The sequence below is a fragment of the Tauraco erythrolophus genome, chromosome 21 (genome assembly GCF_009769465.1).
Source record: "Tauraco erythrolophus isolate bTauEry1 chromosome 21, bTauEry1.pri, whole genome shotgun sequence".
NCBI lineage: Eukaryota > Metazoa > Chordata > Aves > Musophagiformes > Musophagidae > Tauraco > Tauraco erythrolophus.
The window spans coordinates 8,710,326-8,728,679 of NC_141485.1; the positions used below are offsets into that span (position 1 = coordinate 8,710,326).

An 18,354-nucleotide genomic window follows, 5' to 3' on the forward strand; every position below is an offset into this window, starting at 1 on the left:
CCACGGGGGTGTTAAATAAGAGCACTCGCAGGTGAGGGAGTTTGCTTACCTGGCATCTCAATTTGTTATAATCTATTTCATACATTTGCTGAATCTTCAGAGACAACTCCAGGACTTAGAATTATTTTTTAGTAGTTGGTCTACCACCAGAATGTCTCCTTGAGGAAAAGGCTCTTTGTATTTTGCTCCCCAAAATCCCCATTGACAGCAATTAACCTTTCATCTGCTTTTCCACCCCATTATATCAAAGTGGACGGTGGCAACCCAGTGGTACCGTCACTGCCTCGGCTTTCATCGCGTTTCATCCGTCGGAACAAAACTAATGATTTCCAACTAGCCATAGATCATGAAAATTTTAAATTTCAGCGTGTTCTTTTTACCTCGATCTTGTGTAGTAAAGTCCTGCCGGGTCCAGTGAAGAGCAGCAGCACAAGTTCCTGCTCGGCATTAAAACGAAATCAATGAAAATCACTTTTATTTCGCAGAGGCGCGTGACAATGAAAGCAGTGGTGGCTCCCAAGCAGGGTGGCATTGCAAAGGTGTCTAAAAGCTGGAAAGCCTTGGAGACAGCCGTATAAATATACAGGAGGTTATGGGTTTTGTGGATCATTTTGGCCAAAAATTACGTGAAAAGTACACTTTTTAAGGGAAAAGGGAAATTTATCATAATTAATTTTTTTCTAAATCACTTTGGGGTGATTTTACTTGCCTTTAGATTAAATGAGGGGGTTTAATTTGCTTTAAACAAGTTGTGCACCTCCTGCATTGCCAAGAACGTCCCAGATAACTGCAGGAGCGTGGAGGACGGGCCTCCTTATCTCTTTCTTTTGGGGACACCCATTATTTAACTGTGACAGCAACAGATAAAAGGGTTTCAATACAATCTGAGCTTTTTTTCTCCAGATAATCTGGAATTTCTCTGTTGAGATGGTATCTCCCCCGTCATGGGTGGCAGTGGGGGGGTGAGGCTGCTGGCACAGAGGCGGCTGGGGGGTGCGTGCCTGCAGGAGTTGTTTTTTGGGGGGAAACGAGGCTGTGTTTTGGAAAAATAAAGCCAGCGGTGCTGCCCAGCACCCAGAGGAGGGTCAGCGGCTGCAGCCACCTTCCGCAGTGCAGATTTGCAGCCGCTTCCGAAGGTGGGACAATGGTCCCGAGGCCACTGGTGCCTCTGCCACCGCTTTCCCTGCGTGGGTGCCCGGGGGCTTTGACCCAGGAGCACAACCCTCCTGGCATCCCGAGGTTTTCCTTTGGAGCTCCAGGTTCTTTTCTCCCCACTGCTGGTCTCCGCTCTGCAAAAAAGCCCTTCAAAACCCCTTTTTGAAAGCAGAATGATCTTTTGGCATTAAAACAGAAGTGAGCGAGAAGGGGTGATGCTCCAGCCCTATAAACACGGCACTGCTCCTTTCTTCTCTTCTTTCCTGAGGCACAGAGATACAAAACAGGCTTAATTTGAGCCTTTGAATTAAAAAAAAAAATATCAAGCATAAGTAATCTAGCACACACACTCACAAAATCTTTCTGTATGTTAATTTTTATGTGCTTTGATTGAAAATGTACACCAGCTCCATCTGTCCTATTCCCCAAACTCCCTACCACCCTGATAGATTATTTCCCATACTCCAATTAATAAAGTAGGCCAGGCAGTGTTCTTTAATTAAAAAAACTACACATCCAGGCATCCTTTTTATATTTATTTTTTTTTAATCACAAGAGCACAATCCTCCTCAAGACTTTGATGAGATGTGCCTCACGTTGGAAACTCCAAGCAAGACAAAAAGAAAAGAGGGAAGCGCTTGCTGGGGCAGTGATGGAAGCTGAGCGTGTCTCGCTTCATCACCAGGTTGCTTTTCGAGGTCCATGCCCTCCCTTCACCCCCCAGCCCCAACGTTCAACCCCCATGAGAACAGCCGAGTTCTTTTTCCTTCTAAACCTCCTTCTGTGGGGTGAATCACCTCTTCTCTAGGGTGGATTATTTTTTTTAGTGTTCAGCTGGTCAGTGTTTCTAGTCTGAAGGTGAATATTCACGCAGGTGCTGTGCACAGCTTTGGAGCTTCGAAGCCTGTTTATAAGCATCTCCTCCATTCCAAACACCTTTTTCATTCCAATCACCTTTTTCTTTGCCTATTTTTCATCTCCTTTTCCCTTTCCTCTACACTAACGGGAAGGTGGCACCATCACCCAGCTCACCCCAGCTTTGCTTTTGCTTTGCTCTCGCCTCCCTCCCACTCCCCACTAGCCTCATGTCCTGCCACATCCTTCAGAGACCCAAAACTCCTGTTTTTCAGGGTGCTTGTTGCATGGTGAGGTGGGTGCCGCTCCGTCTCGGCTGTGCTCCGGCACTTAGGGGTGCACTCAGTACCCCACAGTGCGGTGGCCGTGGGCCTGCTGGGATGCCACCCAGGGTTAAGGCTGAGCAGCACGTGTGGGTTACCAGGACAAAACAATTTAATGATCGTTCTTAATCGGCGTGATTTCATAACGACACCTTGAAATCTCCACCTGAAACCTGAAAATGCCTTTGAGTTGCTGCCCACCGAATGAAATGCTGCGCTGCCCTTCCGAAAACTTTTGTGATTCATATTGGAAAGATGCTGCTGTGTGCTCCTCTTCCTCGCTGCCTGCCTGCTCTCCTGCCTGCGTTTCTCCTTGATGGGAGCCATGCCAGGACCTCTTTCCCTCCTGGCTTGGACTCTGGCTTGGCTTTCCCTGCACCGACATGACCCATCTGTGTCTCTCCTCCTTTGCGTTGTGGATTTGCCTAAACTTTTGGGGCGGTGGGTGCTGCCCGCAGGGTGTCTGTGTGGGCAGGGTGTCACCCAGTGATTCAGGGGACCAGGCGACGGGCAGCATCACTTATTTTCCGGCTGGGTCCCACTGCGTGGCAGCGAGCGGCCGCACTGCAGCCACCAGCCGCTTCTGGCAGGATCTGTCCACCTGCGGCGCGGGCGGCACGGGACTCAGCACCCCGGCTCACCGTGCTCTGCACTGAAACGTCGGTGCCTGCAGCCGCCCTGTGCAACACCCCGTGTTTTTCTCTTCCCTTGGTGCCGCTGCAGCTCTCCTGAGCCCGCCAGAAATGTTCCATGGGCATTTTGAGCTACTGCACATTGCACGTGTCTCCGCTCACCGCGTTTGGACTCGCACTCCTGCTTTCTCCCCCCATCCCCTCCAGTTTGCCGGTGCCCACGTGCTGCAGTTTGGCAGCAAGAGCCTCCCTGCTGAGCCCCTTCCTCGCCCCGGTGCCACGACCCGCAGCCCTCATCCCCCCCGCCGGCTCTCCCTGCGGCCGTCGGGTTTGGTGCGACGAGCCACTTCCTTCCTCCTTTTGCCCATCGTGCAAATCCTGGCCGTGCCCCTGTTGCAGCTGCTGCTTTTCCCCGGGAAATTCATTCCATTTTGACATCACTCGTCACTTCAGAGTCGGTGGCAAGCGCCAGCCTCTCCTTAGCGATCCCTTTTTCTCCCGTTCGCCCCGTTGCTGCAGAACTGACACAATTTCCCTGTTTGCTTTTCATCTGCTTTAACCTCAGATAATTTTTTTCCCCTTCCTCCGGCACAGCCACGCGACAGAACCGCTGCTTTGGGCTGTGCTGCCAATGCTGCAATTTGGCATTCCCGGGCACGCGCGTTCCTCGAGGCACTCAGGAGCACGGCAGAACTCCAGGGATGTTTGTGGGCTCAGGCACATCCCAAGACAGGTGCCCGGTGTGCGGCGGAGAGCCCAGCCCGCCCGCCCGCCTCTCCGGGCGGTTGTTTAGCTACCGACAACATCTCTGTGCCAAGGGGCCTCGGGACCGGAGGAATTTTAAGCTGCTAGGGCCAGTGTCGTCCTGGGTTTGCTTTTGTTTGTGACCGAGAAACCAAGCTGCAGCACTCATGGCTCTCTTTTTCTTTCTCTCTCTCTCTTTTTTTTTTTTTTTGTCTTCTGTTAACTTGCGCTGTAGCCCCTAGACGGATAACGTCATTGGAAAAAGCCTACGCTGCCTTGAATGGTACGTAGCTCAGTTGATGCATCGTAGATGGTAGCAGACAAGAAATGCACTTGCCTTTTAATATGGGAATGAAAATATCTTAAACCCCCAAATTTCAGGTATTTTTGGTTGTTTTTTTTTTTTCCTCTCTGCTCTGTTTCCTTGTGATACCAAGAACTGAATGATGCAGGATGTGTTTAACGGTGTTTTATTGTTGTTATTAATCCCCTCTGCCTTGCGAATCATAGAATGGTTTGGGTTGGAAGGGACCTCAAAGATCATCTAGTTCCAACCCCCCTGCCATGGGCAGGGAAATCCTCCACTACACCAGGTTGCCCAAAGCCTCATCCAACCTGGCCTTGAACACCTCCAGGGATGGGGCAGCCAGAACTTCTCTGGGCAACCTGTTCCAGTATCTCACCACCCTCAATGTAAAGAATTTCTTTCTTATATCCAACCTAAATCTCCCCTCTTTCCGTTTAAATCCATTGCCCCTTGTCCTATCACTACACGCCCTTGTAAAAAGTCCCTCTCCAGCTTTCCTGTAGGCCCCCTTTAGGTACTGGGAGGCTGCTATAAGATCACCCCGGAGCCTTCTCTTCTCCAGGCTGAACAGCCCCAACTCTCTCAGCCTGTCTCCATAGCAGAGGTGCTCCAGCCCTCGGATCATCTTTGTGGCCTCCTCTGGACTCGCTCCAGTAGCTCCATGTCCTTCTTATGTTGGGGACTCCAGAGCTGAACACAGTATTGCAGGTGGGGTCTCACGAGAGCTGAGGAGAGGGGCAGAAGCACCGTTGCTGCACTCCCCGGGCACTGGTGCCAGTTCTGCTCCGGACAAACCAACCTGCCACGTTCCCCTCAGCTCATCCGTGTGTCCGAGCAACTGATTTGTTGAGAAACCCACTTGCCGTTCATAAGAAGCTCTGGCACGGATTCGTGCTGGGGCTTTTTCGCTTTGCTTTAACGCATCCTTGGCCAGAGTTGGTGTGTGGCCGTGGAGGCTCCGGGGATTTAACATATGTACTGGTTTGCAGGAGGGAAGAAGCGCTCGCGGCCTGTGCCTGCGGCAGGGCACGGCTTACCTACGGCAGACCCAGCCGTGCTGCCCTCAGCGGGGATTCTGGCCGCGTGCCTCCATGTTAATCGCCCGGTCCTGCGGGTTCAGAGCTGCGCTCGGGAAACACGCGTGTGCTGAGCTAATTCCAGCTGTGTTCAAACCCCAGTGACTGGGGAATAGCCTCAGTAAAGTCGGCGGTTTACTCCGGATTGACACGGGGGCGTAACTGATTTGCACCCATTGGAGCTGGAAGGGGGAAAGAGGGGTGAATTTATCCTCTTGGGATTCAGGGCCGGATTCAGGGCCATATCCTGGCTCCTGGTAGGTGAGCAGCCTACCCCAGCTGGGCGCTGTGTGTGGCTGGGGTTGCCTGAAGGAGGGTCCTTTCCCGGGAAAGGAAACGCTTTCCCGGTGGGATGTGTTGAGCAGTAGCTGTTTCTCTGATGAAACAGGCTTCACGCCGGGTGTTTGGATAATGGGAGGTTGTCACCCCAAGGATAACAGGAGGTTGTCCCTCTGAGCGCGGTGGCCGGGTGGATGACGTGCATTGCCGGGAGCAGCACCTCGGGGTGCCGGTGGTGGCACAGGGAGGAGGAAGGCTCTGCCTGCCGAGTACCCTGCCCGGCCGTGCTGCAGCTTCACCGCCGGGATCTGGGCTCTGCACGTGGCATCATGAACCCAGACAACTGTTATTTATCCATGGAATACCTCGGATTTGGTTTTGTTGTGGGGTTTGTTTTAAAGGCACTAGAAGAGTAGGTGGTGGTTTGGATCCTGCTGTCCAACGGTGGACACCAAAACCCCGTTTTTAATAACTACTAAACACGACTTGGCTTTTCTAAAAGAAATGTCGAGCTCTTTATTGGAAAAGAGAAAACGGTGCTTTAAAAATGTGTCCACTTGTATGTAAGTGCCTTTGGAGAGAACGGGGCTCCTCACTTCAGGCAAGTGGGATTGGAAAGGAAAAAGTCATTCAACTGGCTACCTTTTTTTAATTAAAAAAAAATTAAGATTGATAGCACAGAGCTGAAGGCAGCAGCATGCATGAACCTGCTTTATGGGGAGGGCTCAGCACATTTCAGGGGTGCCAGTGGCTTCCTTGAGTCAGTTATTTCCCAAATCCAAACATCCAATTTCAAAGGTGGATGGATATCCCTCTTGCCCGGAGCTTCTGGGGAACGGAGGGGCAGGTCCCCAGGAAGCAGCCTCGCCAGCTGGAGCCTCCTCTCTGGCTTCTCTGTTATGCATGCTCAGTTCCAGGTTCTGCATGGCATTCGTTTGTGTCCTTGGATGGGCATCTGGGAGTCCTGCCCACTGCAAGGCAGAAACCCCCTCCCTCCCTTGGGATCTTGTTTCTTGCGCTCGGGTCGCTCGGGGCATGAGTGGAAAGGAAAGAGCTGCTGTGCTTTTCAGTCCCAGAGAATTGAACAAGTAAGAATCCTTCATTTTGGTGTTTCTTTGTCTGCTACCATCTACACATCCACACGGGTGTGTATATACAGCCCAGAAACTGAGCATCGATGGCAAGGAAGTCCCAGAGGGAGCCCGCAGGCTTTGCCCCGCCGGCCTGCCACGGCCTTGGGAAGTCTTGGGTCTTGAAATCAGAGCTCCTTAGCGACGTTTATTTGATTTTCTTCTATTTTATTTATTTTTTTGCTCCATCCCTTTCAAGCTGCTTCGTTGCCATTTCTGCATTTGAAGCACGACTTGGCCCCGAGGTTCCTTCGCAGAAACGTCTCCCTTTTTTTTTCTTTTTCCCTAGTTATATCCAGACAAAACTGTTGTTTTCCAGGTGGAGAAGAGGCTTTTTTGAGGCCGTACCCTGCTGTAGCAGGGTGCGGAGATTTAAGGGTGCCAGCTTCTCTCCAGGAGCGCCAGCAGCAGGGTGGCCGAGGTGTGATTTTTGCCGAGGGTGCTGAGCGCTGGGACCGGGACCCCATGCAGGGAGGCAGGGACTCGCGTCAGGTTTTCAGCTCACCTTTAAAACAGAATTGCAAGCCACGTGATCGCTCAAAATCAGAATCAAAATCATGCTGTGGCTCAAAATCAAATGAAATAGCTGCAGATCGGGGGCAGAGGATGCTCAGGTCCTGCATGCCAAGGTTTACAGCGCTCGCCTTGATCTTTTAAATAACCATCCTGCATTTCCACCTGGTCATGTGCTGAAAATCCCTGCCTTGGGCACGGCGAGGCTCACGGTGGTGATGCCTCTACTCCGGGATGAGACCCCATCGAGCCGGCCCTGCGCTGTGCACCCTGGCTGGCACGGGGCTGGGGGGACCCTGGCGAGAGGCAGATAAAAGGTTCATTCAGTTGTTGCGTTATACCTGCGGGGTGAAAAAGCATCAAAGGGGGCTGGTGCTGACCCCAGTCGTTTTTTCCTGGAGCCCCCTGAGGATGCTGAATAGCTGGGGAAAAAAATCTACCGACATAGGCAAGTCGCTCGAAATGAGAGAACGGAGGAGAAACTGTTTGGCACGATGAAGATAATTAAAAAAGCTGGAAAAGCGAAGCCGATTATATGGCATATTATAAAACAATACTGTACTTAGGAGCCCAGCTATAAAAGCGCTATCTCATTCCTTGATGTCACTTGTGGGAGCATTCGTGGCGCTGAGGGCCTGAGTCTCCGTTGCTTTGCATATTTTGCAGTCGTTTACAGCACGGCAAAGGGGAGGTAAAACGCTCTCGGCCGTGGCAGATGCAGATTTGGCAGCATTTTACAGCTCCTTTGCTCGGCACAAGGTGCAAGGGCAGAGCAGCCACCCCCGAGGCGTCCCCGCGCCGCGCTGGGGCAGGGGGACGGACACGCAGTCGTGCGTTGTGACAGCAGGATGGGTTTTCCAGGGGCTCAGACAGAAACAGGGTATTTTATTCCTTGTCCTTTTTTGCTTTGCAGATGAGGACGATGCCAACAGGCTCGGCGAGAAGGTGATTCTCCGCGAGCAAGTGAAAGAGCTTTTCAATGAAAAATATGGTGAGTCTCCCGTCTGCACGTGTCGCCGGGCGAGTTTGTTTTTGCTGACAGCAGCCATAGTTAAAATTAATTCGACCAAAGGCCTCTATTATAGGCTGAGTGCACGGCAGCCTGCCGCAGCGCCGTGTCGTCCCGCTGCTTCACGTTACAGCCTGTCCCCGGGGACATTCCCGTGTCTCGCTCCCGGCAGGTGGGACCGTGACCTTCTTGTTGACAGCTCATCCTTGGCAAGGAGAGGGAGGATGGAAAAACGCAGCCGAGGAATAAGATTTTTTTTCAGTCTGGCATCAGCCTTTGATGCGTTTTTAACGTGTCTTGAGCCGGCGCGAGCCGCGATGTGTGCGCTGAGCCTGCCTGCCCTGCGCCAGCCTGCCGGGCTGGGAGCAAGGCTGGAGCTGCAGCCTGACGTGAGGCACGGCTGGGGAAAAGCTTGCTGGAGCCGCAGCGGAAAAGGAGGTCAGGAGATGGCAGAAGATTTGAAAACGCTGTTTGCAAGCTCTTTGTGCTGCCGAGCAAACCCCTCCTTCCACCCGTTCTTGGGAAAAGATGCAGCGGGAATAGCAGGCGGGTGGGGGGAGTGGAGGAGCCAGCGCAGGGTGCACGGTGCCAGCGGCGTCACCCTCGCGGCCCCGCAGGTACGGGCTGCTGGTGCTGGTGGCTGTCCCTGTTTGGGCATGACTCGTGTAAGTGCTGGGTGGTTATTTCTCAACCCATGAAATCCCAGGGCTGTGCAGCTGGGCTGCGGTGGCTCTGTGGCACCCCGCTGCTTGGGTGCGGTGTCTTGCCTCTCTCCCCAAATTAGTTGCCTGAAGGAGAAGGAAAATAGCCAAAATGATAGTGAAGTGATGGGGAACGTCATTCCCCTCCTTTCCCAAATCTCCCCTTGTCAAGGCCACTCACCCTTCCCACAAACCCTGTTTATTTTGGGGTGCTGCTTGCAGCACGGGCTGTGTCCCACTCCAGGGGTGGTTTTGTCCCATCGGAGGTGGGTGCAGCTCCCCAGGGAGGCTGGTGCCCTTGCGCTGAGCATCTCCATCCGCACCAGCTCAGCAGCACTCATCCTGCATCGGGGCTGAGCCCACAGCACATCCCTGCATTCCCATGGTCCTGGCACGGTTTATGGAGCACAAGATGCCAGGTGGGCCCCAGGGATGAATTCCCTGCAAAAAGGGGCAGAAACATGGCAGAGGGGCAGCTCACTTCTCCAGGTTTGGGGGTTGCAGAGCCATGAGGCGAGAGCCGGCTCTTGCAGTCAGGATCAGGACAGGAGAGGGATGTTCACCGCTCCCATGGTGCAGGACCAAAAGGGTACCAGGCAGCAGGTTTAAATCACACAGAAGGAATTATTTTTAATGCAGCAAGGAATTCAATTGTGGTATTTCACAGCCGTAGGGTATTGTGTAGGCCAAAGGGATAAAACGGTTGTAAAAAATGGGCAAGAGCAATTCCTGCAGCACAGATCTCTTGGGAGCTGTGGAATGCAGTGTGCTGGATGTGATCTCCACCCCAGTGACCCCAAACCTGCTGACAGTGGAGGTGAGAGGAGATGGGCCAATCTCTCCCGATTGCCCTCTCTCCTGGGCTGTGTCCCACGCTGCCGCTGCTGGCCCGGCCACCGGCTGGCACCGACGTGGCGATGGGTGTGCTCAGCACGGCGCAGAGGTGGGCGTGCAAGTGCTTGTGCTGTAAAAAAGCCCTCACCTGAGGCTCCTGTGGGATCCTAAACAGAGGCTAATGGAGCAGGTAATAAATTGGGCAGGCAGACACGTAAATGGCTGGCTGGGATGTGGCTGTGGCAAAGGTTGGGCATCCCGGCAGCCGTGGCTTCCCAAAGTCTTCCCAGGGCTCTTGGTCCTTTGGTTGGTTGGATCCGGAGCCCTGTGGGGTAAAGCCGGTGCGTTGTCCTCTGCTCTGCCCTTACAGGAGAGGCTCTGGGCTTGAACCGGCCCGTCATGGTGCCCTACAAACTCATCAGGGACAGTCCTGACGCCGTGGAGGTTACTGGGCTGCCGGATGATATCCCTTTCAGAAACCCCAATACCTACGACATCCATCGGCTGGAGAAGATCCTGAAGGCACGGGAGAGCATCCGGATGGTGATTATAAACCAGCTCCAGTAAGTTCCCCAGCTCTGTGACCGGGAAGGTTTCTGTTTGTTAAGTGTTGCCCTTGTTTCTCCAGCCATGAGTGGGGTAAGTGACCGCGGGGCCACCAGCATGGGGCCAGGCCACCGTGTGCCCACTGGGGACCTGCTCCATCCCCAGCATCCCCTGTCCTGTGCTGCAGGGAGGTGCTCGGCCACGGGTGGGCACGGCAAAGCGTTAGCGGGGCTGGTTGGTCGCCGCTTTCTTGCGCAGTTTGAGCCGACGACGCTGGGAAGGGGCATGACGGGGGGCAGGTGGTGGGACGGCTCAGAGAGCCGGCTGAGTTATTTCGGGTTGTGTCTCTCCGGGGAGCAGTGGGGAGGCTCCGTGTGCCATCTCCGTGCAGGGGGGAGTCGGAGGAGGCAGATGGGGCTCTGGGCTGTGTCCCAGCACCAACAGGCACGTAGGGCAGGAACAACCGCGTCCGCCTGCTCTCACCCCCGTGTCTCTTACACAGGCCGTTTGCCGAAATCTGCACCGAGGCCAAACAAACAGGTAAGGGAGGATAAGGAATAACCGTGGCTTTCCCTGCCCTGTGGCAGAGAGGGTATACAGGCAAAAGTGGGGTTGTTCAGCCTGCAGAAAAGGAGGCTCAGGGGAGACCTTATCGCTCTCTACAACCACCTGAAAGGAGGCTGTAGCCAGGTGGAGGTTGGTTTCTTCTCCCAAGTAATAAGCCATAGGACAAGAGGAAATGACATCAAGTTGCACCAGAGTAGGTTTAGATTAGATATTAGGAAAAAATTCTTTACTGAAAGAGTAGTCAAACATTGGAACAGGCTGCCCAGGGAAGTGGTGGAGTGTTCAAAAACCATGTAGATGTAGCACTTGAGGACATGGTTTAGTGGGCATGGTAGTGTTGGGTTGGCGGTTGGACTTGATGATCTTAGAGGTCCTTTCTAACCTTAATGATTCTATGATTCTGTGATCCCTGGGTGAGGCTGGGGAGAAGATCCTACCTGGAAAAAGAAAAGTCAGGCTCAGCATCTGGTCAGGAGCAAACTGTCCTCTTTGACTGCTCCACTTCTGTGAGCTGCGGCGAGACTGGGCTGTTAGACTGAAACTTTCGGCATATTCTGGAGGATACAATTATCCCTTTCTCATTAGCAATTTACTCACCATGAGCAATTTATTCAGTGGTCGAAGCCCTTAATTTGAGCCATCATTTAGCAGTTGAGCTTCTACGACAACAAGGTTTCTGTGATCGCTGGGACTGCGTTTCTCTCTGTTCAGTCCTCCCCGATAAATCTCAGCCAGTTTTAATCAAACGTGTCCGAATTAGCAGCCCCAGAGATAATTAGGATCCTATCAGTTTTATGAAAATAGGTGGCTAGGTAGAGAAGGGAGATCCGGCGAGCAAGGGCATGCCTGCAACGTGATGAAAAAGAGACGCCCAAGAAATGTTATGTATGCAGATATAGATGGGTGTATCGTATATGCAGATGTATATGGGCATATCATCATCACAGTGGGCACCTTCATGGCCCCAAAGCATCCAGCACGGACACAAGTCTGTGGGATATCAGGCTCTGTAAGTGCTGGAGTTGGGGATTCCCTTATTTTGGGGATTTATTTTGCCTGTCCCTGAGGAAAGCTGGCAGCTCCGTGCCAGGTCGTGGAGGCCAAGCCTGTGTCACCCACGGTGATGCGGCAGAATATCCGCGGGGGGACGTCCAGCGGGAGGCAACGTCGGAGCAGTGGGATGGGTCCCTGTGTTTAGGGACCTCTCACAGGGCTCAGACACCTCATGTCTTCCCTCTCTCCCTGCAGAGAAAGACACCAGCGTTCCCAAACGGAAGCGGAAGAGGATCTCCGAAGGGAACTCGGTATCTTCCTCTTCCTCATCCTCCTCTTCCTCCTCTTCCAATATGGAGTCTACATCGTCAACAAATCAGATCTCACTTGTGGTAAAGACTTCCAAATATTAGGGGGGTTACTGCCTGCCTGTCCTGCTTCAGGACGCGGCTCTGTGCTCTGCTCCAGCTGTCACCCCCTCCCTCCACCTCACACCCCCCATAAACGTGATGTAAAATGGCACAAGCAGGTCTGGCGAAGGAGGGGACGCGCCCTTGGGGCTCCCTTTTCCTCCTGGTTTGCCTGGGGGAGGTCAGCGAAGCAAAGCGCCCGCTGCCCCTCGGGGCTCTCCTGCATGATCCTGCCCAGTGCCTCGGGGGATGCTCGGTGTTAGCGGGAGCCGCAGGTGGGACAGGCTCGAGCAAATCCCCCAACCCCACTGGGTTAAAACACCAGTGCTGGTGGTGTCCCCGTGCCCCGTGGCACCTCTCCGCACGCTGGTTCCCCGTGCTCCGAGCTGCACCAGGCACACTGCCACGGCTCCAGCCTGGGAGCGATGCAGAGCTCTGGCGTGCGGCGAAACTGCAAAAATAGGAAATGGAATCGGGGAGGTGCATCCAACCACTCTCCCCCAGGGATTGGCTTCGGTTGTGGATGATACCAAATGCTTTTAAGAAATGGAAGAAAACAAAAAAAAAAGCACAAGAGAAATAGAAGGGGGTTTTTGTGTCGGATTTGACGGTGCTGTTTTGGTTTGGGGTTTGTTCTTTTATCTTATTTGGAAAGTGGGAGCACCAGCTGGTGTTGGAACATGTCCGAGATTTGATGTCTCCATGGTTTTGTGTTGTGTCCTAACTTTTGCCTTCTTTTTCTCTCCCTCTCTTGCAGCAATGGCCCGTGAACATGTACATGTTAGACTATGGTGGTCTAAACGTCCAGATCCCAGGACCTATTAACTATTAGACCTCAATACCGAATAAGAACCTCAAATGAAAGAATAAATAAATAAATGTAATTTATGTAAAAAGTGTATATTCCGATATGTATCAATGCCTTTTAGTTTTTCCAATGATTTTTACACTATATTCCTGCCATCAAGGCCTTTTTAAATAAAAATAAAAAGTGTTGCCTTGCTCTTAAAAGTACTGATTTTATTACGTATATTATTGATAAATAGCATTTATAGGTAAGAGTAAGTGCAGGAGGGCACCCCTGGACAGACCTTGTCGGGCTGTGGCTGCTCAGTAAAATCCTTGGTGTCACCAGTGCTTGAAACCAGGAGGTTTGACATGTTTTCATGCTGCATTTGCCACTGATGTCTTCCATTTAGATCAAAGGTGTAAAAATCGTAGAATCATAGAATGGTTTGGGTTGGAAGGGACCTTAAAGATCATCTCGTTCCAACCAAAAATGTACTTGCAGAGCTGCCGGAGGAGTGGTACCCAACTGCAGCGCCGTGACAGACGAGGGAACCAGCCCTTACGAGCGTCAGAGACCTGCACCCACGAGTCCTGCTTGTTCCCGAGCAGAAGTGGGTTCGGATTAAGCGGGAAGGAGGTTTCAGGCCCTCCAAGGAGCAAGAGATCCCCCCAGTCCCTCTCCTCTCTGGCCTGCTGCCGCCTCAATCTTGGAAAGGCACTGAAGGAATTTTGGTTGCATGCGTTTAACTGGCTTCTGAACCAGGGAAAGATTTTCATCTGGTGAAGTTCATCACTCTTTATGGTCTTCTACGAGGCTTTGATGCCTTACAGGGGGAAGAAGCTCCCACAGTAAGTCCAGGCTGATCCTGCTGATGCTCCACTGGTTCTGTAACGCTGGACCAAAAACTGCGAGTGACACCGCTGAGAGCACCCGGAGGAGCCCCATGGGCCGCTTCGCCCCATGTAAGAACCCACCCAGTAAATTGAGGGATGTTATTTGAAATTCCTGCCATTTTACTTCCATTCCACTCGTAGTTTGGCGGCAGAAGTTAATCCTGCTGTTACTAACCACCGCACGTATTTAACTTGTGCTTTGTGTCTGCTGAGAGCCGTGCACGGGCGAGAGGCGGCGGGAGCTAATGCCAGCGTGAGGGTGGCGTAAGAGGCCAACAAGAAGAAACATCCCAGCTCGTGTGGGGGTAAAGGCAGCCCAGCAGGAACCACCAGTGAAGTGAGCGCCGTGGTTTAACCCCAGCGAGCAACCAAGGCCCACCCAGCCGCTCGCTCATCCCCACCAGTGGGATGGGAGAGAGAATGGGAAGGGTAAAAGTGAGAAAACGCGTGGGTTGAGATAAAGACAGTTTAACAGGGAAAGCAAATGCCATGAGCACAAGCAAAGCCAAACAAGGGGTTCATTCCCCGCTTCCCATGGACAGGCATCTCCAGGAGAGCAGGGCTCCATCATGCGTTACAGTTACTTGGGAAGGCAAATACCATCACTCCGAATGTCCCCCACTTGCTTCTTCCTCCAGCTTTATATGCTGAACATGACATCATATGGTGTGGAATATCCCTTTGGCCAGTTTGGGTCCCTTGCTCCAGCCATGCTCGCTCACAGCTTCTTGTGCACCTGCTCACTGGAAAACATGGGAAGTTGGAAAGTCCTTGATTTCTTAGCAAAAACTAAAACCATCAGTATATTATCAACATACTGAATCCCATACGAAATCCAAAACACAGCACTGTTCCAGCTACTATGCAGAAAATTAACTCTATCCCAGCCAAAAGCAGGACAGCGAGATGCCCTGGGCCTCGTGGCTTTGGTGTTGTCCCAAGCAGCAACGCGCGGTGTCACCGTGGGGTGACCATTGCTGGGCGTCCCTCCGGGCTGCAGGATGGGTCAGAGCCTTTTCACGGAGCAAACCTGCCCCGCAAGCAGCAGCCGTGGTCTGCCGGAGGGTGGATGGTGGTAGACACAGGATCGAAGTCACCCGTGACAGCTTTTCCGAGTGTAACGCGCTGCTTTATTTGTTTTACGGGATTTCAGAAATCCTGGTCTTTTCGGTCCGCCGGAGGGTTTCGATGGTGGGCAGAAGTGTTTCAAGGCAGCTGCAGTTTTATTTCCTGGCTCTGGACTTGCGTTTGCTGTGGAGTTAGATGCAAATGATCACATCAGATAATAAAAGCCCAAACGAGCGTAGGAGATGGCACAAAGGCGGCAGCGAGAGAAGGGCACGGATCTGTATCCATGACCCCAATTAGAAATGCAGTTTGACATCGGAGCGGCTGGCATCAAAATCTGGAGTCTTTCATGTTTCTGGCTGATGCTCAAACCTGTGGAGTCTCCAATTAGGAAACAAAGAAACATGATTCAGAGGTAAAAATACAATTTTCTCTTCCAAAATGTCTGAAAGGTGCTTATTCACAGATCAAACCCCGGTGAGGCGGTGCCCCCTAAGGGGGAACCCTCATTATATTTCGACTTGACTTTTTTTTTGCTGTTAAAAAGAAAAGGTCCGATGCCGTAGCGGCGAAGGCAGCGGCGCGGTTCGGTGATGAGTGGAGCTGTCTGAGGCTGCCCCGGGTCTGCTGCCGGTCCCGGCGTCCCACAAACGTGCCGGCGGTGAGAGGAGGCTGCTCCGGGGTGTGGGTGCCCCCGCACCGGGCCCTAATTACTGCCGCTGGAAGGCAGGGGGGGACGCAGCCAATTTAGGGCAGGGGAGCTACGCTGGGGACTCATGATGTTGTTCAGAAAGCCAATCGCAACTGTAAAGGCTGTAGATGCGGAGGGAGATGGCAGCGGAGCAGGAAGGCAGTGTCAGGCTGTTTCCCCGCTCTGCCGCTGCCCTCTCCCCACCGGCATCCCCAGCTCGGGCATACGGACAAGATGGGGCAGGGACAGGGCTGTGCCGCCATGGCACGGGCTGGGCAGGACTTCTGGGCTCAGGTTCTCTTGCCTGAGTTTCTCGATCCGTGAACTGGAGCCCCGCGTGTGCCTGGCCCCGCTCACCGAAGAGCAGCTCGTGCCCTGCCCCGGTGCTCGGCCGGGAAGCTCCGCAGCTGCCTGGCACCTCCAGTGTCCCCAGGTTGGGTTTTGAGGCTGCTGGGTTCTAGTAACATATATATTTTTTTGAGTGAATAGCAGTGATTCCTGCTGTAATTTGGGAGAGTTTCAAGGCCACGACATCCACTTTTGATTTCCCCTGGCTGGGGTGGGAAACTCCTGCCCTCGGTGCCTGCGTTTGCGCATGACCCAGGAGCGCTGGCCCTTCCCACTTTGGAAAAACGACAGATATCTCTTTATTACTGTTTTCCCTCAGCTGTAATTCTTGCAGCTTCCCTAATCTTGATCCTGCAGTCGCAGGGTATTTTTATACCCAGTTTTCGTGTATAACGTGATTATCTGCTGAATGGGATCCGCTCCATTACAGTTCGACGAGTGAAGATGCAGATCTTAACACTTGAGCCACGTTCTTCATTTATTACTTTTCAAATACTTCAGTGGGGTTTTTTTGTTGTTGTTTATGTGTTTACAAATCCAATAACAATCCTCATTAAGAGTTGCAAAACATGAAGCCATTTTGATCCCAGGCAGATGGCAGCTAAATGAAGTTTAATTAAAGAATGAGAGCTTTGATTCAAATAATTTAAAAAAAAAATACAGTGCACTGAAATGCTAGAGAACAGCATAAACAGCATCTGGGCTTTTATTCCGAAGCCCGAATGGATTTGCAGGAAACACTTTGCAAACCCTGTCGGAGCAATCACGGCTTGTCGGCTGCAGCTCGACGGGCCAGTGCAGGAACCTCCTTCCCCGGATACCACGGGAAGGCGACGGAAATAATAACGCAACCAAGCGAGAGGTCTGCCTCCCTTCTTTGGGTGTTTTTATTATTTTCATCTTCGAAGAGTTCAGCTGATGCCAAAGCAAGACTCGATTTGAGACACAATGGAGTTTCAGACTGTTTGCCAGCAGCTGGTGCCCCCCACCCTCCCCACACCACCCAGCCCTCTCCAGCAGTGGTGTGGCTGGCACGTACGTTCCGTGTGGGCCTTTGTAGCCTATACAGCTTATAGCACGTTGTTTATCAAAGGCTAAAGCTAACGAAATGAAGGCTGTGGTGTCATGGGAGGCTGCGTCCCGGTGGTGCCAAGGCTTTCCTTCCCCCATATAACTTGGATATATAGATAGATAGAGATAGATCTAAAACTTGTGTGTGTGTATATAAATATATATATATCCCAAATAACTGCTATATAACATGCAACTTGTGCTTTGCCATCTCTTGGATTATTTTCTCCGGTTACTGGTTCAAACGCTGTTCATCTTAATCTGGTAATCCTATTCTTTGGGATTATCTAATCCAGAGAAAGAAACCACCCGCTGTGCCCGCGCTGCGGGGCGGGAGGGCTGGCGGGCAGCCGTGATGCTGGAGGCTGCGGGGTCGGGCGGGGGGATGGAGCTGTAACTCGTGAGGACACTGCCAGTGGAGCCTCGGAGTCTTTTGTTAAATGAATGTATTAAGCAGCTGTCTCGGACTCAGATTAACCAGTCCGTGGGGCATACAGGCAGATCGATGTGGCTGAACTGGTGTGCTCCCGTGTGAAGATTAACGTCTTTCCACGAGTGGGGTTTTTTGAAGGGTGATGTTTAAGTGGAATGAATCTCTGTGAGCCATCATTGAGGTTATTTATTATTTTCTCCCCAATACGATTATGAAATGGGTACTCCTAGAAGGGACAGGCTAAATTCCCAGCAAGACCATTCGTCTTACTAAAATGGCTTCATAGCCCTCACGGCAGGGGCTGGGATTTCGTCGCTGCCTGCGGGATCAGGAGATGTGGGGCTGCGGCACCTCTGCTGCCGTTGGCGGGCTCGGAGAGGAGGCAGCTCTGCTGCTTCGCCCTATTCCACTAATGGCAAATGGTGGCAGAGCAGACGGGTGGACATCTCCTCTGGTGGCAGCTGTGTGGTCACAGGAGGGTAATGAGGCTCCTCGTTAACCTGCACATTAATACTGCCCTGAGAAGGGCCTGGTCAGGAGCTTTTTAAGGGAAAAGGGAGGGGAAAGATGCTGGGAATGGTTCATCAAGGATCAGGGAGGCATCTGTGCAACTCTGTGCCAAAGGATACCACGGGAAGTTTTTGTGGGCCAAAGGGGAGGCTGGAGAAGTAGCTTGGAAGCAAGATCTGTTGAGGGCAAACCACATCGGGTGTGGGAACCTCTCCAAAATGGCTGGGGTCTGGGTGAGTACTTGGGAAGGCGTTGATAGGAGAAAACAGTGCCTGTGCTTTCACTAGCCAAATATTTGTGCTGCCCGTGTGTTCACCAGTCTTATCATGTGCACCATGTTCAAGGGAAAGACACAGGATGTCTTTATTTGCTATTTAACGGAGAAAAAGCTTAGTGAAAGAAAACTGCAGAGGAATCTAGAGAACTGGAGCAAAGGAAAATTGGTAAAGAAGCATGAAATAAGCTTATCTGGAGCT

The 18,354-nt window shown here is 52.3% G+C and overlaps 1 protein-coding gene across 2 annotated transcripts in view; it reads left to right on the plus strand.

Annotated features, from left to right (window-relative positions):
• GTF2IRD1 (GTF2I repeat domain containing 1) overlaps positions 1–12,906 on the plus strand; it is a 44,888-nt gene extending 31,982 nt beyond the window's left edge. For both annotated transcript variants that reach the window (XM_086624486.1, XM_086624487.1), the window contains exons 22-27: positions 3,945–3,992; positions 7,928–8,005; positions 9,929–10,121; positions 10,607–10,644; positions 11,920–12,056; positions 12,832–12,906. In XM_086624486.1, coding sequence (XP_086480612.1) covers positions 3,945–3,992; positions 7,928–8,005; positions 9,929–10,121; positions 10,607–10,644; positions 11,920–12,056; positions 12,832–12,906 — 569 coding nt within the window. The remainder of the gene's footprint in view (positions 1–3,944; positions 3,993–7,927; positions 8,006–9,928; positions 10,122–10,606; positions 10,645–11,919; positions 12,057–12,831) is intronic.
• The last annotated feature ends 5,448 nt before the right edge of the window (positions 12,907–18,354 follow it).